This window comes from Scardinius erythrophthalmus, assembly GCF_964197995.2.
Source record: "Scardinius erythrophthalmus genome assembly, chromosome: 2".
Lineage (NCBI taxonomy): Eukaryota > Metazoa > Chordata > Actinopteri > Cypriniformes > Leuciscidae > Scardinius > Scardinius erythrophthalmus.
This window is the reverse complement of record NC_138222.1, coordinates 44330263-44354559: the sequence shown is the minus strand read 5'-3', so window position 1 is coordinate 44354559 and position 24297 is coordinate 44330263. Positions and strand designations below refer to the sequence as shown.

General features: G+C 38.9%; 2 protein-coding genes across 2 annotated transcripts in view; both read left to right on the top strand.

The window, feature by feature from the left end:
• tln2a (talin 2a) overlaps positions 1 to 13220 on the top strand; it is a 56786-nt gene extending 43566 nt beyond the window's left edge. Inside the window, exons 50-58 of the mRNA XM_081358989.1 lie at positions 415 to 600; positions 697 to 804; positions 3215 to 3320; positions 3821 to 3945; positions 5621 to 5746; positions 6150 to 6212; positions 6298 to 6480; positions 7142 to 7267; positions 11139 to 13220. Coding sequence (XP_081215115.1) covers positions 415 to 600; positions 697 to 804; positions 3215 to 3320; positions 3821 to 3945; positions 5621 to 5746; positions 6150 to 6212; positions 6298 to 6480; positions 7142 to 7267; positions 11139 to 11267 — 1152 coding nt within the window. The 3' untranslated portion in view covers positions 11268 to 13220. The remainder of the gene's footprint in view (positions 1 to 414; positions 601 to 696; positions 805 to 3214; positions 3321 to 3820; positions 3946 to 5620; positions 5747 to 6149; positions 6213 to 6297; positions 6481 to 7141; positions 7268 to 11138) is intronic.
• A 3820-nt stretch (positions 13221 to 17040) lies between these two features.
• tpma (alpha-tropomyosin) lies at positions 17041 to 22572 on the top strand. The gene is made up of 10 exons (XM_081351285.1): positions 17041 to 17282; positions 17592 to 17717; positions 19821 to 19954; positions 20507 to 20624; positions 20773 to 20843; positions 20931 to 21006; positions 21138 to 21200; positions 21274 to 21343; positions 21991 to 22069; positions 22371 to 22572. Exons 1-10 carry the CDS (start codon positions 17169 to 17171, stop codon positions 22372 to 22374), a joined length of 855 nt encoding a protein of 284 aa, XP_081207411.1. The 5' UTR covers positions 17041 to 17168; the 3' UTR covers positions 22375 to 22572.
• The last annotated feature ends 1725 nt before the right edge of the window (positions 22573 to 24297 follow it).

The following is a 24297-nucleotide window of genomic DNA, read 5'->3' as shown; positions in this document are numbered from 1 at the left end:
CATGGTGATATGGTATTTTCTGTCTGTCAGATAGGAGGAAAACCAGGATAGCATGCTCCTGAGATACTAATCTCTGAGAGGCTTATGAGTAAGAATTTGACACACAGTATCAAAAGCTGAGCTGAGGTCGAGTAATAAAAGTATGGAGAGGTTTCCCGAGTCACCAGAGAGTAAGAGGTCAATGTTAACCCTTAAAATGAAAATTAAATGACGTCACACCAGGTTGTTCTTCGATTTCCCTTGAAGTGCATCAAGGCCTTTAAAGTTAACCATGCTTTTCTTTCATTTGACCTTAATTTTGACCTATTTTTATTTGTTAAGTGCTAATTACAAATCTTACACAAACATAGACAAGCATGGTTACAAAGCTAAATTTAAAACATCCCAATTGACAATTGTTGTCATTGTACTCAGATGTTCCAGTCTAAAGAAGCCCCTGAGAAGTCAACTACTCCAGAAGAGTTCATTCGCATGACGAAGGGCATCACCACTGCAACTGCTAAAGCTGTTGCAGCAGGAAATTCTGCCAGACAGGAAGATGTCATCTCCACCGCGAACCTCAGCCGCAAGGTCATAACCGATATGCTGACCACATGCAAGGTGTGTTTTCTGCCAGCGTCCATCTATGCTTTATTATCTGTGGGTTAGCGAAGGTGGTTTTGGTGTGCGTAATGGACTCAGTATTTTCCACCTCAGCAAGCGGCATATCACGAGGAAGTGAGTGACGACGTCAGGAGAAGAGCTCTGTTATACGGCACTGAATGTACCAATGGATATATAGATCTCCTAGAACTTGTCCTACAGGTACAAACACACACTTATTCACACACAAAATGCATCTGTACAGTGCTTTGCTGCTTTAGGATTTGGAGGTCTCCTACAATAGGTTTACATGCATCCAAGGTCAAAAACACTTTAATTTTATCTTAATACACATTGCAACATCGATGTACAGTGCCTTGCGAAAGTATGTGTAGCCCTTCGTTTTTTTCCCACATTTTATGTTGCAGACTAATGCTAAACTGCTTTAAATTACTTTTTCCCCCTATCAATCTAAACTCCATACACCATAATGACAAAACAAACAACAGATCTGTTCTGTAAATTTATTAAAAATAAATGATTACTTTGAATACTCAATTACTCAAATAATTACTCAAATAATTACATTGTCCCAGAAAAGGGTATGAATACTTATGCACACATAGCCTTTTCTGGGAAGCTCAAGAGCATTCCAATTTCGCTTGTAGATGTTACTACACTTTCAGTGGAGGTAACCTGTGGCAAAATCAATTGAATGGGTATGATTTGGAAAGGTTTAACAGCTGAAAATGCATATCAGAGCAAAGACCAAGCCATGAGGTCAAAGGAACTGCCTATAGGGCTCAGACTCAGAGACACGTTTGAGACACAGATCTGGGATAGACTACAAAAAATAAATAAAAAAATCTGCTACATTAAAGGTTCACAGAGGCATGTAGCCTCCATAATCCTTAATGGAAAAGTTTGGAACAACCAGAACTCTTCCTAGAGCTGGCCTCCTAGCCAAACTGAGCAATCAATGAAGAAGGGCTTTGGTTAGAGTGTTGAGCAAGAAGCTGATGGCCACTCTATTTGAGCTTCATGATCATATATGGAGATGGGAGAAACTTGCAGAAGGACAAATATCACTGCAACACTCCACCGATCTGGGCTTTATGGCAGTGTGGCCAGACTAAAACCTCTCCTCAGTGAAGATACATGAAAACTAACTTGGAATTAGCAAAAAAGCTCCTAAATGCGACTCTCAGACTATGAGATACAAGAATATCTGATCTGATGAATCTTAGTTCCAAGCGTCATGTGTGGAGGAAACCAGGCACTGCTCATCACCTTCCCAATACCATCCCAACAGTAAAGTGTGGTGGTAGCAGCATCATGCTGTGGGGGGTGATCTTCTGTGGTAGGGACTGGGCGACTTGTTAGGTTAGGAGGAAAGCTCAACGCAGCAGAATATAGAGTTAGCCTTAATGAAAACCTAGGCCAGAGCATTCAGAACCTCAGACTGGGCAGACGGTTCACATTCCAACTGGACAGTGAGCCTAAATACACAGCTAATACAATGCAAGAGTGGCTTGTAAATAGCTCTGTGAATGTCCTTGAGTGGCCCAGCCAGAGTCTGGGCTTGAACCCAATAGAACGTCTATGAAGAAACCTGAAAATGTTTGTCCACCGACGGTCCCCATCCAACCTGACAGAGCATAAGAGGATTTGAGAAGAATGGCAGAAAATACCCAAATGCAGATGTGCAAAGCTTGTCACATCATACCCAAAAAGACTTGAGGCTGTAAAAGTGCTTCAACTAAGGACTGAGTTAAGGGTACAAATACTTATGCAATGTACTTATTTCAGTTGTATAACAACATTGTCAAATCTGTTTTTTTTTTTTTTTTTGCTTTGTCATTATGTTGTATAGATTGATGTGAAAAAAGTAATTAAAGTAGTTTAAAATAAAATGTTCAAAAAAATGAAGGGGTACGAATAGTTTCGCAAGGCACTGTATATTATGTGAGCTGTGAGCTTTTCTCACGCTGTCTCCTATCCGAGAGCCTACTCTGCTCTAATTGGTCAGACGGCCAAGTCTTTTTTGATTGGTCTACTACCGCTTATAGTGGTTGTTGGAAATTAAATGTCATTACCATGTGTGAATTTCCACTCTGGGGGTTTTCTCAGCACTTTTATACACAGTGATGCGGACAGTAACGATGGCCTCAGTTTAACTGTCAATTCAAGCCTGAGTCCTCAGGTGCATGCAATGTGCATGCATGCAATGTGGATTTGCATTCGCAGAGCATAAAACAGCGTATTTTTGACATGTTGGCAAAACGAACCAAACTCTTCCAGGCCTCAGCTATAACTAACTACATTGTTTGAGGGCGGGTCAAAGTAGACATTTTTCACAGGCTGCCAATGAAGACCATAGGCTGGAATATGCAAATTTGTTAAACCTATGAAGGTTTGTGCAGGAAGAAAGACGAATTACTGACGACTCATTTCAAGTAGTTCAGAATTGGTCTTTTTTTGGGGCGATAATTGATCATGCAACTTTGCCAGCCTTTTTACATTCATAAACAGCTATATAACACAGTACATGAAAAGTAATATCTGAAAAAAGCATAATAGATCTGGTTAATGTTTAACCAGAACTGTTCATGTGCATAAATATTTGTTTCAGGTCTTACAAAAGCCAACAGGTGACCAGAAACAGAAGTTGGCGATGTTCTCTAAGAAGGTTGCTGCAGCTGTTACTGAACTGATTCAAACAGCAGAGGCTATGAAAGGTAACCTCACTCACAGACACACACCTTCATTAAAGGGTTAGTTCACCCAAAAATGAAAATTCTGTCAGTAATTACTCGCCCTCATGTTGTTCCAACCCCGTAAGATTACTGACAGAATTTTCATTTTTGGGTGAACTAACCTTTTAAGACGTGTACACACTCACTCAGTGTAATCTGTGGATTTATTGTGCTGAGTAAAGTTTCCTGTCTTTCCCGTCTCGCTCAAGATGGGGGTGAGTACCATGAGACTACAAATGTTATTCCATCTTTGCAAACTCCATTTAGAACACTTACTTATTTAACCACATTTGTGTCTTGTTCATTTGTTTTGATTCATTTCATTTGTGGGCAAAATGAATTACACTCTGGCATGTTTGTTTTAAAAGGCATCATCCATTGCCCATGTAACTGACACACACGTTTAGTTATTGCAGCATGCCGTCTATGTGTTGAATCTAGGCCTGCCAAACAGTTGATCAGTGTGTGTATTGTGTGTTTAGGCACTGAGTGGGTCGACCCTGAGGATCCTACTGTGATCGCTGAAACGGAGTTATTGGGAGCTGCTGCCTCAATTGAAGCAGCGGCCAAGAAACTTGAGCAGCTCAAACCAAGAGCCAAACCAAGGGTAATGCACATGCTTAATGCACTGTTTAAAGACTCACCAAGGCTGCATTTATGATTTTTGGAATGTGTGACTCTGAAGACTGGAGTAATGGCTGCTGAAAATCAGCTTTGCCATTACATGAATAAATTACATTTTGAAATATATATATTATAATAGATAATAGCTTTTTAAAATTGTAGTAATATTTCACAATGTTACTATTTTTACTGTATTTTTGATCAAATAAATGCAGCCCAGTAGCCTGGTTAAAACCAGATCGTTCTCAGTAGTAACTGAGTTATGGTCTGGCAAAGCTTCATTAATAACTAATTTCCAAAGGGGCGTCACCAACGGACGTTGCTCAAATGCCTCTGGGCGCAACTGGATAGACCTAAGACCAATCAGAGCGATCGTCATCTTGTAAAGCCATATGCTGCGTCCCAATTCGCCTAAGTTACACTACGCCATAAAAGTATGTAGTCTTTTTGTGAAGAAAATGTTTTTACTTTTGAATGTGTAGCAAAAAAGTAGGCAAGCTTTGGGACATACTACTTCGTCATCTTTATCGGACGGATCTGTCGCGTGCATCCTGTCACGTAAACTGCCCTTGTCAATCATCTTGTCACAGTTAAAATCCTCTATTAAATCTAATTTAATTTCCTACCGTTTCGGAGAGAAATGTAGTAGCACATTCATCTGCCAGTGGGTCTTTCATGGAGACTGTCCTCATGTGTTTGCAATTTGAATAATAATGCATAAAAGTTGCGCTTCACCAACAGACGTCGCTCAAATGCCTCTGGGCGCAATTGGATAGACCTAAAACCAATCAGAGCGATCGTCATTGTGTAAAGCCCGCCTCAACGTTTCTGATTGGTGCCGCGATTTCGACGGATTGGAAATGGGCTTGAATGAGCTTTGCCAGACTACTTGCAGAGCAAATCTAAATTTGCCGGAAGTTGTCTAGGTTTTCCCAGGCTAGCAGCCCTGGTGAGCATAAGAGATTTTTAATCTAAATCTTAATTATTCCAGTCTTTTGACTGGTAGTATATTAACGTAATATTTATTAATAATATATCATGCATATTTGTATTCTATAATAAATTTAAAACTGTTATATGTTTGCACGTATTTGTTGTGTACTGGAATTCAAAATGCCACAAGACGTGTGTGTGTGTATATATATATATATATATATATATATATATATATATATATATATATATATATATATATATATATATATAATAAAAACCTTTTATACAGTTCAAATTTACTACTCCTCATGTAAATGAAGTGGTTACTGTTTTAACAGCTGTGCCCTGTATGCTAATAAAGTTCAGACATCCTATTTTCTGAGATGGCTCTCAGATTCCCACACGTTCCCATTCTAAAATTGATGACTATTTGCCTAGGATGTGGTGCACTTAAATGAGGCATAAACAATCAAATTGGGGACTTTGTTGTTCTCTATGATAATTAAGCCATTTTTGGGGAATGAGCATGATCAACCACCTATCTTAGAGTGGAATCTGGGTCGGGGCAGACTATAATTTCTTACAGGAGATAATTTCTTATAAACTCTTAAATAAACTACATTGCTGATCATTTTCAGTTCAGAAGACCCCTTTTTGTTATTGTTGTTCCACCCATCAAATTAATTGTAACAACTGAACTTTTCCTATTTTTTTCTTTGCAGCAAGCTGATGAGAGTTTAAACTTTGAAGAGCAGATACTTGAGGCAGCCAAATCTATCGCTGCAGCCACCAGCGCCCTTGTAAAATCAGCTTCAGCAGCTCAGAGAGAACTCGTAGCCCAAGGCAAGGTAAGAAAACATAGCATGAACCAAAAAAAGCTTGACTTGTCCGTATAATGTTCGCATGAAACGGCCTTTGCAATAGTCTATTGTGACATATATCCTTCTTGAATGAGAAAAAAGTGTTCGGCGTGACTTGATTTTGTCCATGGGGAATTGATTAGATCGTTGTGATTTGCTGTTGCTGTGATCTCATGTGAGAGACAGGTTGTCCCGCCCTCATCATCAGAGAAGAGAAAGGATCATGCTGCAAGAGGGAGGGGAAGCTGTTTTGATTCAATATTACGAGGGCACATGAATTTTGAAAAAATAATGATGTACATGAATACATTGACTTCATAGCCTGACTTTAAAAGCAACTGTTTCTTGCATTTTTCATTGACTCATTGCCATCTTTTTTTCCTTTGTGAAGGTGGGAACCATCCCTGCCAATGCTGTGGATGATGGACAGTGGTCTCAAGGGCTGATATCTGCTGTAAGTCCCTAAGCATTTAACAGTGACAATAAAATGTCATCATGTTGTATCCCTGTATGACTGCTTTGTTTCCTCACTGTTACAGGCACGCATGGTTGCCGCAGCCACCAGTAACCTCTGTGAGGCAGCAAACGCATCAGTCCAAGGCCATGCCAGTGAAGAAAAGCTCATCTCTTCTGCCAAACAAGTGGCTGCTTCCACTGCACAGCTGTTGGTGGCGTGCAAGGTTAAAGCTGACCAGGATTCAGAGGCTATGAGGAGGCTACAGGTATATACGGTTGCATAAAGAAAAAAGATTGAATTCATTCTGATATTCAAATAGTAACTGCACTGTAAAGGCCCCGATATACTCACGGTGAAGTTCTTTTTCAAGCAAAGATTATTGTCAGCGAACATCTGATGCTGAGAGCGGCATTTAGATGATAAATAGGAGTGTGCTTTCCTCTCAACAACAAAATAAACGCACAACAAAAATGAGAAAACAGCAAGCATTTTTTAATAAAGCATAAGAAGAGCATCTGATCATCATAGCAACGTGAATATGTTTGCTTGAGCGCTGCAATTCGCCACTTTAGTAAAGTCACATCATCTTTATTTATATATCATTTTATACAAAAGATTGCTTAAAATCAAGCAGCTTTAATGTATTAAACATGAAAATCAAACAGCTCTCCTGTGTGTTAATGTTTTCCCTCGCGGACGAAAAGGTTTTGCTTTGGCAAGATGTTTCGAACTCCCAAAACGAACTCTAAGCGAACTTCGTTTTGACCTGATATTGTTCGAAATGACGTCCCAGCAGTTCATTCTTAGATTTCGCTTGCTGCATGTCAGGGCCTTAAATGTTCACATGTAAGCCCCTAGCCTTACCGTACTATCTTCATTTACTATGTATTTCATAGACATATTTCTTGAACTTGTGTTATCGGCAGGCTGCAGGCAATGCTGTGAAACGTGCCTCTGACAGTCTGGTTCGAGCTGCCCAGAAAGCTGCTTTCAACAAGTCTGATGATGACAATGTGGTGGTCAAGACCAGGTTTGTCGGAGGAATTGCTCAGGTAAGATTTACGGGCTGAATTCTATCTATGCTTTATTTAATAATAATTATTTAATAATGTACTATTTTTTTATAATCTATATTAATAATATATTTGATTATTATTGTTGTTGTTAATAATAAAAATAAATAAATATTTACGTATAAAATAGTAACACTTTAAAATAAGGTTCATTAGTTAACGTTAGTTAACTACCTTAACATGAACTAAGAATGAACAATACTTCTATAGCATTTATTAATCTTAGTTATTAATTTCAACATTTACTAATACATTATTAAAATCAAAGGTTGTATTTGTTGACATTATTTAATGCACTGTGAACTAACATGAACCGCTGTATTTTTATTAACAAAGATGAACTAATACAGTAACAAATGTATTGCTCATTGTTAGTAACTAATGTTAACTAATGAACCTTATTGTAAAGTGTTACCTATAAAATTAAATGTGAATAAATATGTACACTCAGAATGCACATACGCTTTTTTATTGTTGTAGTTATTTATAACAATTTTTTTTTATCTAAATGTGTGTAAATGTGCAATTTAATACAAAACCACTGAATGTCTAAAATGCATCTTTACCAGTTATTATGAAAGCGGTCATATAGGGATTGTCAAAGTTTTTTTTTTTTGGTCCCCGGGGGCCACTTCCCCCCCCTGCGCTGGGGCCCCCGTAAATTTTTCGTCAACGATACCAGGGACACCAAAACACCGGGGAACATGAAATTTGGTGGGCATGTAGCCCCACTAGACTTCTACGGAAAAATTTCGTTTGGTCCCCGGGGGCCACTCCCCCCCCGCGCTGGGCCCCCCCAAAACCAAAAAAATGCAGTTTTTCCTAAATAACTACCTGAACCGTGGCACCGAGGATGAAGAAATTTTTATGGTATGTTGGTCTACTAGACTTTTACGGAAAAATTTCGTTTGGTCCCCGGGGGCCACTTCCCCCCCCCCGCGCTGGGGCCCCCGTAAATTTTTCGTCAATGATACCAGGGACACCGAAGCACCGGGGAACATGAAATTTGGTGGGCATGTAGCCCCACTACACTTCTACGGAAAAATTTCGTTTGGTCCCCGAGGGCCACTCCCCCCCGCGCTGGGCCCCCCCAAACCCAAAAAAATTCAGTTTTTCCTAAATAACTACCTGAACCGTGGCACCGAGGATGAAGAAATTTTTATGGTATGTTGGTCTACTAGACTTTTACGGAAAAATTTCGTTTGGTCCCCGGGGGCCACTTCCCCCCCCTGCGCTGGGGCCCCCGTAAATTTTTCGTCAACGATACCAGGGACACCAAAACACCGGGGAACATGAAATTTGGTGGGCATGTAGCCCCACTAGACTTCTACGGAAAAATTTCGTTTGGTCCCCGGGGGCCACTCCACAACCCCCCCCCCCCCCCCCCCCCCCGCTGGGGCCCCCGTAAATTTTTCGTCAACGATACCAGGGACACCGAAGCACCGGGGAACATGAAATTTGGTGGGCATGTAGCCCCACTACACTTCTACGGAAAAATTTCGTTTGGTCCCCGGGGGCTACTCCCCCCCGCGCTGGGCCCCCCCAAACCCCAAAAAATGCAGTTTTTCCTAAATAACTACCTGAACCGTGGCACCGAGGATGAAGAAATTTTTATGGTATGTTGGTCTACTAGACTTTTACGGAAAAATTTCGTTTGGTCCCCGGGGGCCACTTCCCCCCCCCCCTGCGCTGGGGCCCCCGTAAATTTTTCGTCAACGATACCAGGGACACCGAAACACCGGGGAACATGAAATTTGGTGGGCATGTAGCCCCACTAGACTTCTACGGAAAAATTTCGTTTGGTCCCCGGGGGCCACTCCCCCCCGCGCTGGGCCCCCCCAAACCCAAAAAAATTCAGTTTTTCCTAAATAACTACCTGAACCGTGGCACCGAGGATGAAGAAATTTTTATGGTATGTTGGTCTACTAGACTTTTACGGAAAAATTTCGTTTGGTCCCCGGGGGCCACTTCCCCCCCCTGCGCTGGGGCCCCCATAAATTTTTTGTCAACGATACCAGGGACACCGAAACACCGGGGAACATGAAATTTGGTGGGCATGTAGCCCCACTAGACTTCTACGGAAAAATTTCGTTTGGTCCCCGGGGGCCACTCCCCCCCCCCCCCCGCGCTGGGCCCCCCCAAACCCAAAAAAATGCAGTTTTTCCTAAATAACTACCTGAACCGTGGCCGTGGCCTGAACCGTTTTTATGGTATGTTGCTCTTAAGGGCCCACATCAACCTAGCCCATAATCACTCATTTGTGATTTGCGCCCCTCCCATAAAAAATTAAAATGCAATATTATTCTGCTTTAATCGCCCCTATCTTCAGTGGAGATGTTCAGAACTGCACCATATTTCATGTGTATGATTAACTTGACATCCTCTGGGGGTATCCTCTGCTAAGTTTCGTAGAATTTCATCCATGGGGGGGTATAAAATAAATTCATTTATGTGCACATTTAGTGACTGTACACTACACGGCCTGTAGATGGTGCTGTTGAGCGAAGGGTTGCTGGTTTAGGATGATACTGTCACACACACACATGCAGGAATACAAACAAACGCAAGCATGCACACACACTGACATCCACACGCACAGACACACACCCATACACACACATACAAATCCACATGCACAGACACACACACACAAACACAAACACACACGCGCACACATGTACGCACACATACATACACGCACAGACACACACACACACACACACACAGACACAGACACACACATACACAAGCACACACACACACACATACACATACACACACACACACACGCACACACACACACACACACACACACACACAGACAGACATGCACATACTATTACTTTTTTTAGGTATATACATAAACACGCAATACAGCCAAATTACTCCACGTCATTTATTTTTGTGGAAAGCCAGTGCAGGCCTGAGCGGCGTCATATTGTGTACCGCGATGCGGTACATCTAGTTTTTTTCTTGATGCCCATGTTTTTGTTGTTAAAGGAACACTCCACCGTTTTTTGAAATAGGGCTTATTCACATTCTTTCCTACATTTAGATAGGTGGGCAAATGCATTTTTGTCTCAGTGCATGCATTGTTTTAGTTTGACAGGGTCGGCGCTAGCTTAGTTTAGCATAATGAATGGAATCCTTTGTTGGGAAAAAACACCTTATTACTTCTTGTGGCCTGCGTATTCACAACAAGTACAAATAGCGATGCAGATTAACACTAGGCGATTTCCTATGCAGATATTGATTTGGGACTATATTGGGGGAAGCACAGGCGAAGCACTGCTACTTGGGCGCAGAGATATCACGCCCAAGTAGCAGTGCTTCGCCTGTGCTTCCCCCTAATATAGTCCTTAATATACAAGTCAATATCTGCCTAGGAAATCGCCTAGTGTTAATCTGCATCGCTATTTGTACTCGTTGTGAATACGCAGGCCACAAGAAGTAATTAGGTGTTTTTTTTTTTTTTTTTATATCACTTTTACTCAGGACATGCTAGCTGGCAACAAAGGATTCCATTCATTATGCTAAGCTAAGCTAGCGCCGACCGTCAAACTAAAACAATGCATGCACTGAGACAAAAATGCATTTGCCCACCAATCTAAATGTAGGAAAGAAAGTGAATAAGCCCTATTTCAAAAAACGGTGGAGTGTTCCTTTAAGTTAAATAGATAAAGTTAAGTAAATAAATACATTTATGTAGATAACAAAATGTGTCTAAATGAGTTATGTAATGCAAAACCACTGTCTTTTGTGTGTATGTATGTGATTAAATTTATGCTGCCCCATATTAAGCTTTATTCAGTTATTGTTTTAATTGTGTTCCATTGTCTGTTTGGCCCAGATTATTGCTGCTCAGGAGGAGATGTTGAGGAAGGAGAGGGAGCTGGAAGAGGCCCGTAAGAAGCTGGCACAGATCAGACAACAACAGTACAAGTTCCTGCCAAGTGAACTCAGAGAAGATGAGGACTAAACGTATATGTTGGCTTCCTCGTGATCAAGTTGTCCACCATTTGATTTTTGCCTTCAGAGCGCAGATGGATTTCTCTTCAACCTATAGTGCAGTCCAAACTGATGAAGGGTTATTGAATTAGTTGACTGGATTGTGAATTTTTTAATATTTAAACTCTTGAAGTACTTTACAAACAACAACCATCTCATCTCCTTTACCGTGAATGTGTTCATGCCTCCACCACACCCTCATGAAGAAGCTTTGGATTTCTGGCATGATTCTGAACTTGTCAGTGTGTGTGCATGTTCGTGCCGAACAGCGGGATTACACTTGTGGGATTGGAGTGTTGAAGATGAACTAATGAGATGGGCCTGTTTGAGCTCAGTCATTAAAATAAAGCATTTTCAAACAAGGTACAGACTTTGACATTTACATCAAGTTTAAAGTCGAGCAGAAAGGAAACCTGATTGTTAGTGAACAGCCTTTTAAACTCCAGTTGAATGTTTAACACTTGTACATTTGTAATGGTGAGATACATTTTTTTTTTTTTATGCTTCACTTTCATTGCTTCGAAGTTCACAAAGTATACAAATAAAAGATATTTATGTAGCAAAATGTGCGTACATGTGCAATGTAAAACAAAATCACTCAGAATGAAAGGTCTAAAATGCAGCTTCTCAAATGATTTTTTTCTTGCTGACCATACGCTTTTTGAGAATGCAATGACCGGATGTAGTGATTCATGGATTATAAATGGAGAATCAAAAGACCATATGAACCTCAAAAAAGTACTGTGGAAAATCCACCTCTAACTCCTTAAAACCTTTTTAAAATATGACCTTAAACCACATCTTTTTTTTTTCTTTTTTTTTACATGAACGAACCCTAAATACTGAATGTATGTGCTAAAATGTAATGGAATTGAATTTCTCATATTTGTTGTCTGCAGGCATGAGGATGTATGTTTAAAAGGCTGATTGAATGTTTCTTTTCACTTTTGGTAGAGCCAGACATACTGTAACTTCAACATTAATGCAAATTTTTAAGAATTACTTTTTTTTTTTCTCGTCCTGAAATTATTGGCCACTGCAGTATTTTATAGTGCTGTTTGTAGCTACTTTGAGTTATTTTTTCTTTTCATCATATCCCTTATCTAAATATTCTAAATCATTTGATGCTGGTATGACTTTCTGATTTTTAGCCTTATCTTCTGGTGTGTCACTTTTATGCTTGTATGATGGTCATATGCAATCCTGGAAATCACATTCGGTTCTCAGTGCTTCATTGCTTTGCTACTACAGCCCTCCTTTCTCTGGCTTTATGTGCATTTAGTTTCAGTGCCTTAGTTTATCAGTCAAATGAACGTATCAGTTCTCTGACTGCAGGAGACAAGATCAGGTGTGTACATTCTGGCTTGCATTCACCGTAGTGTGTCTGTCATAGCTGAGTTGCTGCTTATCTGTTACTACTTTTGTGCTCTCTGATGCTCAGAGCTGGAAGAGTACGAGTTGAAGTTTGGTAATTACTGCAACAAGTCATTGTCGGTCATAACGTGGCCTGTGCAACTCACTTTAAGCAGTTCCTCCCTTTAGCTATAGTTCTGTCTGGAAAGTGTCTGTCTGCTTCATGTGGCTGTAAATGTATATGGCTTATATACGAATATGTGTCTATGTTAAGACCGCACATGTTTGTCCTGCATTTCTTGTGCATGCGTCATGTCATCTAATGGCAGAGTTGCAGAATGATCAATGTTGCCATCTCATGCATTGACTATAGAAGAGTCTAAAATATTGAGAAATTACTATATGTGACTTCACATTTTGAAAAATCAGTTGACTTATTTTTGGGTGTCTTTGAATAATTGCTTGTAGCATTGCCGTAAAAGCGTAGACCTGAAGTTACATGTAAAGCATCTGTCTATAATGAAGAACATTTTAACTTAAAATAAAGGGTTTCAAAGTATAGTTCTCTTTATATGATGTTCATCTTCATATGGAATGCTTTTCTTATACCTTGCCTGAGAGTGAATTGGCAATGGAACCACAGTATAAGTTGCTGGTTGTGCAATGAACCGTGTTAGAAAGTTAACTATCACAATTCTTATTTTATAAGGTTTCTTCTTATATGGAATATTGGAGAATGAACTCTCACAAACCTTTTAATTTATTCTTTCATTTATTATATTACAAAAACATTTGCATGGGCTTCAGCTGCCTGTCACTTCCCTTAGTTAATCACTTGTGTATTTAATGTGTACAGTAATAATAATGTATTAATACTTCATTCATTTTATAATATTAGTAGTAGTAATAATAATACTGATAGTTATAGTAATTATTAATTGTATTCATACTTTTTTATTCATACAGTTTAAATTAACATTTAAAAAACATGCACTGAAAAAAAAAACATGTAAAATGTATGTAAAGATTTTGTATACATTTTTTTAAGTAAATTTCACATAAGGAATTAAGTTAACTCTACTTAACTTAGTTAAGTAAAATTAATAAAGAAAAGAACTAACTTGGCCAGTTAAAATTTGAGTAATTTCTACTTGGATTTTACTAACAAACGATATAACTCTGAATTAAACCACACTTTTAGAGTGTATGCTTTACTTAGGAACATCTAAGTATATAAAACAATAGATATTGTGTAGACACCATTTCAACGTAATTGACTAAATGTGATACCTGAACACAGAGACCTCTGCTTGATACACAATGACAGTAACATTTGATGGATCGTTTTTGAGTATACAGTATGAATGTGTCAGTATAGCAAATAAACACCAGATGTCACAAAATGGCAAGTCACTAAACCTAACAACAAAAGCAAAGATAAAACCATGTAAATACAGTAGGAAAACAGAGAAAAATCAACCTTGTTAATTAGTCATGCCCCAATGCATGATGGGAACACCAGTATAAAAAAAATAAAAAAACATGTTGAGTAGGTTTTACTTCATTTTTAATATTTTTTTACGATTTAAGTTCTTCAAGCTTGAATTGAGTACTAATATAGAATTTACTTGAATTCTTGACTTAACTATTTCATGTAGAAATTACATTTGTTTGTTTTTCTGTAGTATTTACTTCACCACAGAATCATTTTTATCAGTAGACAGGCAATAAAGGGAAACAAAGTTGGCAGCTGAGAGACAGTGTGTTCAAAATGTTCATCACAAAAGGGTAAAATACAAAAGTTTAGTATTTGTGACAAATCTTCCTTTGAGAAAAATATTAATATTTTGCTATCTCGCATGAACTATGCTTGAGTTTGGATTAATGTTCTATGCAGTCATCTGTCTCAATTTAGAAAGTTATAAATCTTTTGCAAGATGCCTAATAGAAGCAAGTTTACCTTCTATGTACCTTCTCACCCTTCTCCCCAAATAGTAAGGCTTTGTGAGATTTATATATACATTTAAAAAAAGGTACTTACTTTGCATCTGTGATTTGTTAAATCGACTGACACAAACATTGTCTCGTTCTTTTAAAGCATGCATCAGTGTCCTGTCTCTACCGGTTTTGCTGTTATTCTGAGATATTCTTTATGATTGTGAACTGACATAAAGTAATCTGGTCCTAGATCAACTCTGTATGGCAGTACTGCACTCAGTTCAGGCTGGCTGCCCCTTTAAGCCATTGGTCTTTGGCATGGGGTAGGGCTGAGGTGGTATGTCTTAGTCAGCATGAGGGTATGGGGCTATATTGGGTGGGATCACATACTCAGAGAGGTGCTAATTTTAGTCCCCTGTGAGGAGATGATCATAGCAGATATGCATGTTTAAAGATTTACAGTTAGTACAATTGGAGTTTCAATTGGTTTGGCAAGTAGAACTGCATGGTAAATGTTCTCAGGCAGACGTTTCAAGCATTATGATTTTAGTGGAATAGAGGGAAAGATAGTGAGAAGTGAACCCATTGTGTATAGTTATGTTTTATGTCTCAAAATAATGGAGTTCATGGTTATTTAATTATATTCCATCATAATAGCACCTCTCTAGCAATACTTTAATCTTAGATCTCAGTTAACAGAATATAACCATTCTAAACATTTAAAGTGTCAATTTTACTAGTTTTCATTAGCTAAATTTAATTAGCTGCTTTCTGTAAATCAATTTCAGACTAAATTCCTAAAAATTAAGGTGGCATTGCTTCACTGAAAGGTTATTCGAAAAAAACTCAGACTGGTTATTTTATGGCCTTGCTGTGAAAACTCACATTTGGAACATTTTAAGAGTGTGTATTACCGCAAATTACATCATACAAATGATACAAAATAGTATCAAAGTTAGCAGCATCCAGAAAATCTTGAAGTTAAATCAAAGGCATTTAGCAGGCTGAAGTGCCAGGCGTAAATGTACCGTTGAAAGGCCTTCCCCATGCGGAAGCTTTGCACGTCTGCTTGAATGTTTCTGGCTATAACTCGTTAGTCTGATCTTTCTGGAAGACTAAAAGTGGTGAGGAAAAGAATGAAGCCAGACTAGTTGATTTGAATCTATCTTAAGGCATACAGAAACAATTCTAAGTGTATGTTTTTCCATCAGCATCTCTGCACAAAAAAACGTTGCTTTAACGCAATGTAGGACCATGAAGGCAAAGAAAGTGTCCATGTTACATATTTCATGCATACTGCATGACAGCACTATAAAAGCGGTTCCGTACAAATTAAGTGCATGTAGTTCATTAGCATAGTTCAGTACATTTGGCGGCTACACAATGATTTAAAAACTGTTGTGTGATCCAGGATTAAGATTAGTTGTGCATGTTGCAAAGCTTGTCTTACAACAGCTAAGTTACTGTGGCAGGTGCTTCCTTCAGGAGGGGAAGGGTAAAAATAACCCCCTGGAAAAAGTTCATGGAGTGGGAATGTGAGAGTGTAAGAAATTAGCCTAATGTTAAGTGCAAACACCTCAGCTTTGTAGAAACACTCTCATGATCTTCTTATCCAACAACACCTTTACATTAAAACTGTTATGAAGGTAAAAACTGTATCAAACACAATGAAGCCCGTTTTCTCTCCTAACTTGCACGTGTACGACATTGACCCAAGTAACCTCAGTCGTAAGTGACAATTTATTAAATGGTGTAGCAAAGTCCATATAGACGCGTTACATGAGGCTTGTATCTTCGCGGCATGGCCGACAGCTGTAGCTTTGCCACACGGCACGTCGTTGTGATTCCAAGAGATTTGGGGGGCTTTTACCGCGGCCGATTAAAGCCAGCACGATACTTGAATGAATGCTAGCGTGCTGAGAGATTGCTGTTCAACAGCCACCGTATCTAAAGCTCTTCAGATTATGAACAATGCCTGAGGGACTCGTTGACATGCCTCCCTGTTACGAGGCTGACCCAGAGATAGTAACGCCTTTCCTTAAGATAATCACTTTCATGAGACCCTCGTGTGCTGTATAAAACCAATCGATTTTTTTCTCACAAAGACTTTTACTTTTCTTTGTAAAGAGTTTATGAGGGGAAATAATAAACATTTTATATGCTGGGGCTCGCATATTCAGCGTTTAGCATGAATTGGACAGCGGGTAAATTGCTTTCCGGACAGTTTTGCTTCTCTTCCCTCGATTTCTCTTCAGGTTCAGGGTGTTAGAAATAGGAACGCGGCCCCCTTGTAAGACGTCTTGGCCCTCAGATCCCATATATAGGCATTTCAATGGTCAAATGTCTGAGGGCAGCGAATCGCCGTCCAGATCCTTAAAAAAAGACGCGAGGCAGGAGGAACCGCTAAGAGTCCTTCCCTAAAAAGTATTGGGTGTCTTGCGGAACTTCTCAGGCTCCTGTGAAGGCACATATTTGACAGGCTACAGCGAGACGAGCTCGCACTCCAGCTCAGCGTTCGGTTCAGCACAGACGCTCATCGCCTCTCTCAGTTCGGTGTGACCACCCATACACTAACACAGCCATGGATGCCATTAAGAAGAAGATGCAGATGCTCAAGCTCGACAAGGAGAATGCCTTGGACAGAGCAGAGCAGGCTGAGGGCGATAAGAAGGGAGCAGAGGACAGAAGCAAACAGGTTGGACATGGGCACCCGGGTGTCTCTTGTACACCTTTATAGATCAGACTTTATGAAGTCTGATTTTTTTTAGTTTTCTCAACTTATTATGCTGTAGCATATGCTATTATTCTATTTTAAATAAGTTTTTCTATATCTAGTTCATATTCTATTTTATTTCTATTTCTCATTCTTTTCTTTTTTTTTTCAAAATAGATGTCTCACTAATACTTTAGACTGTCTTTTTTTATAGGCCTGCATGGTTAATTGATGTATGGCAGTTGTTCTTGTGCCTATCCATGTCCATTGACACACGTGCTCTTCTTGCAGCTTGAGGATGACCTGGTCGCCCTGCAGAAGAAACTGAAGGGTACTGAGGATGAGTTGGACAAATACTCAGAGGCCCTTAAGGATGCTCAGGAGAAACTGGAGCTGGCTGAGAAGAAAGCTACCGATGTAAGCATTACGTCTGATGTCACGCGCAACCTGTGCCCACCCCTGCTTGGCAGTCTGTTGAACTTATTATATAGGCTACACTTGATTTCAAATTTACCATCTCGTACTTTGGCAATGCTTTACCGACTAAAATTTATCGGAAACTACTAAATTTGTATTTTAAAATGACCCAAGGCCATTCTTAAAAGTTGTTGCTCCACCTGGTAAACGAATGCCATATGTGCAGTTCCAGGAGAGTGTATGCAAACGGCGAGTTAAATTTAGCAGTGCGCTTTATAAGGCAAGCGCCTGGGGGGTTCGTCTTGCCCACCTACAATCGTCTTAATAGGGTCCGTGTAGAATTTCACCTCACCCTCGTTGCATACTTAAGACCATTAGCCATCATCCATCTAGATAGTATGATAAACGATACAAATAATTATATTGTATAATAATAGTTATATCTGTTAAATTGCTCTAGGACTAAAAATGAATATCAACCCATTATACAATACAAAACAATACAGCCTAATATAATAGGAATTGATGGCCCAATTTAGATTTTTAATAAATAAAGACTTGTTCATTGACTTTCAGGGGGTCAATCCCTGAAACGATTTCTGTCAGTAATTTTGTGGGCTCAAATGATCAAAGGAGGGTCATTCTAAGCTTTTGGCGCCCCTAGCGAAGTTAGCTAACGTTAGCCGTCAGCTCACAAAATACTAAGGACGCACTGTTGCCTATTTGTGATGTCTTAAATAAATAAATAATGGCCTCTTATTTTTGTCGATGCAGCGATTGCTATAGACAGTTATACCTTAAAACAAAAGCAACTTATGTTCGCGAGCATCTATTTAGCGCTCACTAACTAACTTAAATGTAATTTTTCTTAAGTTTCAAAACGCTTTTGAAACTATAACTTATAGCTACGTTAAAATAAAATAGGTACCCTTGTAGGACCTCCTTGTTTGTAGTTCCTTGGGAAGAGGCGCCATGATGTCATTAGAAAAGAAGCTCAGAATTCCCAGTTTCACCAATCGAAAACAATCTGTATTTCACCTCCTTGGGAGAAATTGTGCTCCTCTTGTATTGCAGAAACACACCACAAGATGGCGCTGTACGCTCAGAAAATCGAACACAGTTAAATGAGTATAAAATCTGTAGAGGCTACAATGTGAAAAGAATAGACGGAGAGATTGCCGCATTTTAAATACACTTAAACAATTTGCAGTTTCGCAAATTCATTACATTTATTTTTTATTTTATTTTTTAATTTTAATAGTGTTCCTTATTGTCAGCATTCATTCTTGCCACAATACACGAAACACAATGACATTTCTCTTGTAATTTATAAACAGATCTTGTGGCCAAAGCAGTAGTTTAAAATGCGATAATACAGCGTAAATGAATTGACTTCCGGTGTTTGTTAAAGCGTTACCACCAGACTGGGAATGAACCATAGAACGACTTGCTTAACCGGATCGCAGTCACGTCCTGTGATAACCATTCAAACAACCCGTATAATCCGTGATGGCTGGTACGGCACATCTTGAGGCTGTGAAAAAGAAAATCAGATCGCTGCAAGAACAAGCAGACGATGCTGAAAGCAACATGCTGAGACTACAAGAGGAGCTCGCGTCCGAGCGCGCAGCCAGGCAATCTGTGAGCTTACCTGCCATAATCATTTAAGTGCATTAGTAGGCCAACTGTAGCGCGTTTTCCCATCAAATCACGTCAAAAAGCAGGATATGTCATGGAAATTATGTTTTAACAACGTTGTCAGTGTTTCGCGTCGTCAGAAAGTCGCGATAATTGATGGTTAACTGGCGCTTAACAGATGGAGAGGGCGGTGAAGCTTTTTGACAGCTCCCGTCCTCTTGCCTTTCAGTGCTAATGTTTACCAAAAATCCTAGACGATAACCTTTACATGTTGTGTGGTATTGGTGAACACATCACAACTCGCACTGAAAACCTTTATTAGTTTGAGGAAAACGAGAGCGTTAAGTTCTAGAGATATTTCTCAACCCCCGTCTGTCTGCATCTAGTGAAATGTGCATTTCTAGGCGTGTGAGTGCGCGTCGTGAGCTCCTGCTCATTGCTGTGTGTGTGTGTGTGTGCGCGCAGGCTGAGGCTGACGTCGCTTCCCTGAACAGACGCATCCAGCTGGTTGAGGAGGAGTTGGATCGCGCTCAGGAGCGTCTGGCCACTGCTCTGCAGAAGCTGGAGGAGGCTGAGAAGGCTGCTGATGAGAGTGAGAGGTGTGTATGGAAACAAAGTAGGGCCTGAGACTCTTAACAATAATTTTGTCAATAAATGACATATAAGTGAAATCTCAGGAGGTCAAAATACCCCCCTTCCCCCCTCCAAAAAAAAAAAAATGTTCCTAGTTTTTATGTTTAAATAAAAAAGAGACATATAAATACAATGTAAAACAATGATATGGACATTTCTAGCAATAAACATTAAACAAATATAAAGTTAAATCAGTTTAATACAAGTCAATAAAAAATTGGAAATTAAAATGAGTTTATATTACAGTTTTTATTACAGTAAATTGAATATCAATTCAGTAGATTTTGACAAGTTATGGCAAAGTATGATTTTAATTGTTAGATATAAAGCCAAAACCTCTGACATAGGATAGCCAAAAATCCCCATTTTAAGAGGAGGATAGACGTTTGATGTTTCGAAACTAGCAAATTTTGACGCAGTGTTAAACAAATGCTATAGTTTATCAAACATATGTAATAGGTCTCATGATTTTCAGGGAGCAAAATAACACCCAAAGTTTCTCTCTCTCTCGCTTTCAGAGGCATGAAGGTCATTGAGAACAGGGCCCTGAAGGATGAGGAGAAGATGGAGCTGCAGGAGATCCAGTTGAAGGAGGCCAAGCACATTGCTGAGGAGGCTGACCGCAAGTATGAGGAGGTTGGTTTTCTCTCTTTTCTCTCTCTCTTATAATTTATTAGAAATAAATATAGTCCAAATATATAAAAAAAATATTTCCGATAAAATAATGTCTTCCCCTTGGACAGCATAAACAAATGCATGTACACTCTTTTGTGATGGTACACAGGTGGCCCGTAAACTGGTGATTGTTGAGTCTGAGCTGGAGCGCACTGAGGAGCGTGCTGAGCTCAATGAGGGGTAAAAACAAACAAATTGAATACTTTTTAAAAACATGCCTCTGCCTGGCTATTTTTGTCTCATATTTTCTGTCACTCTCTCCCACAGCAAGTGCTCTGAGCTGGAGGAGGAGTTGAAAACTGTGACCAACACCATGAAGTCTCTGGAGGCCCAGGCTGAGAAGGTAAGCGTGTAAATATTTGTGTGTGTGTTTAGAGGTATTTTTGTGTATGCATGAATGATCATCTGCGTATATATTTGTTTTGTGTGTTGGTGTTTATAGACAGCCCTTTAATCCTTTTTTTCCATCTACAGTACTCAGCTAAGGAGGACAAATATGAGGAGGAGATCAAGGTCTTGACTGACAAACTGAAGGAGGTGAGTTCATCACCTATTTTTTGTGTGTGTGAGCATTGATATAAGAGGGCCTGACAAACTTTCTGTGTTCCAGGCTGAGACTCGTGCTGAGTTCGCTGAGAGATCAGTCGCCAAGCTTGAGAAGACCATTGATGATCTGGAGGGTATGTCAACTTGTACCTCACTGTTTTTCATTCTGCTATTAGACACGGGTTAAAACAAGCTATTAAGAATCAATGTTAAGACTTACTTTTTCATTTTATAGTTGCATCCTATAACAGGTTCAAGTCCTTTTTGCATTCATACACTTAAAAATAAAGGTTGTTTATTGGCATCTATGGTTCCATGAAGAACCTTTAACATCCAATGGAACTTTTCCATTGCACAAAAGGTTCTTTATAGTGGAAAAATGTTCTTTAGATTATTAAAATGTTCTTCACATGAAGAAAAAAAATGTTTTTTTTAAGGACTGTTCACTGAAAGGTTCTTTGGGGAAACCAAAATGGTTCTGGGAAACCATTTTGGATTAATTCATTAATTAATTAACAGCAGTACTTATCGGCACTGCTATCTTAAGGTATTTAAAAGATCATATTTTTCTCATTATTGAAGAAGGTAATCTCATCTCATTTCATTTCTGTTTCATTTTTTTTTCTTAGCCTTTCTTTTTTCTGTCTCTCTATGGCCACTTGTCACTGTTCAATCCGCCTTTGCACTGCTTCATCTCCCTTATTTTCTTGTTTCTCCATTCTTTTCCATTCCTCTCCATTCAACACCCTCCACCGTTCTGGCCTTTAATTGGCTACTTTAGATGAATTGTATGCTCAGAAACTCAAGTACAAAGCCATCAGCGAGGAGCTGGACCACGCTCTCAACGACATGACCTCCATGTAACTATCCCCACCTGTTACTCCAGTGTGCACACGTGCTTTTGGATCAATAGCATTTCCAGATTCTCTGTCTGCTAATATAAATACATTTTTAGGTTTTCTGATGGATTTTAGAATCCACTATACATTTTAGAGCCTGCATCACATTAGTGTTTCTATTGATTAACTCAGTAATAAAGTGATGTAGAAAAGTAGATTACACACAAGCAAACACTTGATCTCTTGCATGCCCTTTGTTGTTCAATATCACCATCTATCATTTGTTTCAACTCTTTTTTTCTCTTTTTTTCCCCCTGCACAGTTAAATTTTTTACATCTCATCTCTGGCTCCGGGCACCATCTGAGCGGCATCTCCTTCATTTTCTTCTATGTTTCTCTCCTTTTCTCTGTTGCCGCCTTCTCCATCACACTATTCTCAGTGGGGATGGAGCACTCAGCACTATAGTCCCATCACTTGTACAGAAATTTTTTGCTTTCTGTAAAATAAAACTTCCTCCCATCTCTGTAAGCTCCCCACTCCTTTCTCTCTTTAGTATGTCTTAACTCTTTGATTTCATATGTCCTTAATTTATTGTCGAGAAGCTTGAATAAAATCCAAAGAAAAAAGCTCATTCTCATCACCTCATGTTGCTTCTCTCTTCGACAGCTTACGTTCACCTGTAATGATCATATTCATACCATCATGATTTTGCACCAAAGGTTCTATGGCAACGTAAATATAGAATTATAAGAAAGATTTCAGCATAATCTTTAATAAACCATTTTGGGTAAATGATCTTACTAACATCTTTCCTTTAATTTTCACTTTTCTCTTCTCTTCTCTTCTCTTCTCTTCTCTTCTCTTCTCTTCTCTTCTCTTCTCTTCTCTTCTCTTCTCTTCTCTTCTCTTCTCGCCAGACCCCCTATATCAACAGCTCCAGAAAAACCGGGTCCTTTCACATGAGCTCAGTTTAGCACTTAATGAATTCTAATCTCACTATAAGAAAAAAACCAGAATGTACACTAAATATTACATTCTGTCTATTGTTTGTGGTGTACACAGAGTAACCAATAATCTATGGATGACAGATAATCCATAATTTCATTATTCTATTATTGTTGATACTGGAGATCTTGATCTTTTTATCTCAGGGCTAAAAAATAAATAATAAAATAAAAAAGATTTACTGTCTATGGGTTGCATCCACAAAACCTAAAGCTTAAATATTAAATTTAAAAAATCATGGCAACCTGTGTCCATTAAATGATTAACAGCCTTGACCTTTCAGTGTATTTTACGTAGAGGGAAAAGTTCACATAGAAAGGTGGAAGTGCCTTCTGCATTATATAACCCACTTTGGATCATTACCAAAGGTGTGTTGTGTTATAAGAGTTGATTATTTATAGGCTATATGTCAGAAGTACTTCTAAAATCAGAAAATATGACTAAAGCAAGTAACTGAATAAGACACTTGTAAAACTATCAAACCATCGTTATCACATGTAACATGCATAAATGCAATGCACCACCCTCAGGTACACAAATATAAATGTTTACATTTTCTTTTTTTCTTTTGCAACTGCCAAAATAATCAATATACCTGAATAAAAATAATCGAATCTCAAAATGCCTAATGTCTTGTTTCTTTATTGACCAAATACATAGGCTATATACAAAGAGAAAGAAAATATATTCCTGTTGATTAGATAGCCTATGCAATGTTGAGAAAACCCTTCTGAAAAGTGAAATGCCGTGGGTCTCAGTTTTCTGTGAGTGTGTGCGGTTCCTCAGACCTGGAGGACCTTCTGAATGCATAGAAGCAGTAGATTTTTCTAGAAAGGAAAAATTTAAAAGATAAAAAAATAATAATTTATTGCCATCTTGAGAACAAGTAATCATGTAATCAGTAAAAAAAAAGTAACTGTAGTCTAATTACGAGTATTTTAAAACGTAATATAATCTAATTACAAGTAGGCCCACTGAATTTTTGGAATTTCATTATGTAATCCAGATTACATGTAGGCCTACTCACTACTAGCAGCAGCACTGACTTTATAAAATAAAGGCTGACTGTACTAGACTGTATATAATTTCTTGTTTAAATGATCTTTACTGAAAACTTGTATTTAAAACAGATCATAAATGCAAACACTGTAAACATGTTCCAGTAGTCAGCTGTGTTTCTGAGGTCTGTACAGGCGTCCATTGTCAGACTTTTAAACAACTTCCGGTTCGCTTCCGTGTGTAG

What these genes read in the sequence shown, in the direction of transcription:
- tpma (XM_081351285.1), top strand. Translation starts at nt 17,169, where the DNA reads ATGGATGCCATTAAGAAGAAGATGCAGATGCTCAAGCTCGACAAGGAG. An exon ending in TGGAGGCCCAGGCTGAGAAG is followed by an intron (nt 21,007 to 21,137) that starts GTAAGCGTGTAA and finishes TTCCATCTACAG; the next exon opens with TACTCAGCTAAGGAGGACAA. An exon ending in TGACTGACAAACTGAAGGAG is followed by an intron (nt 21,201 to 21,273) that starts GTGAGTTCATCA and finishes TCTGTGTTCCAG; the next exon opens with GCTGAGACTCGTGCTGAGTT.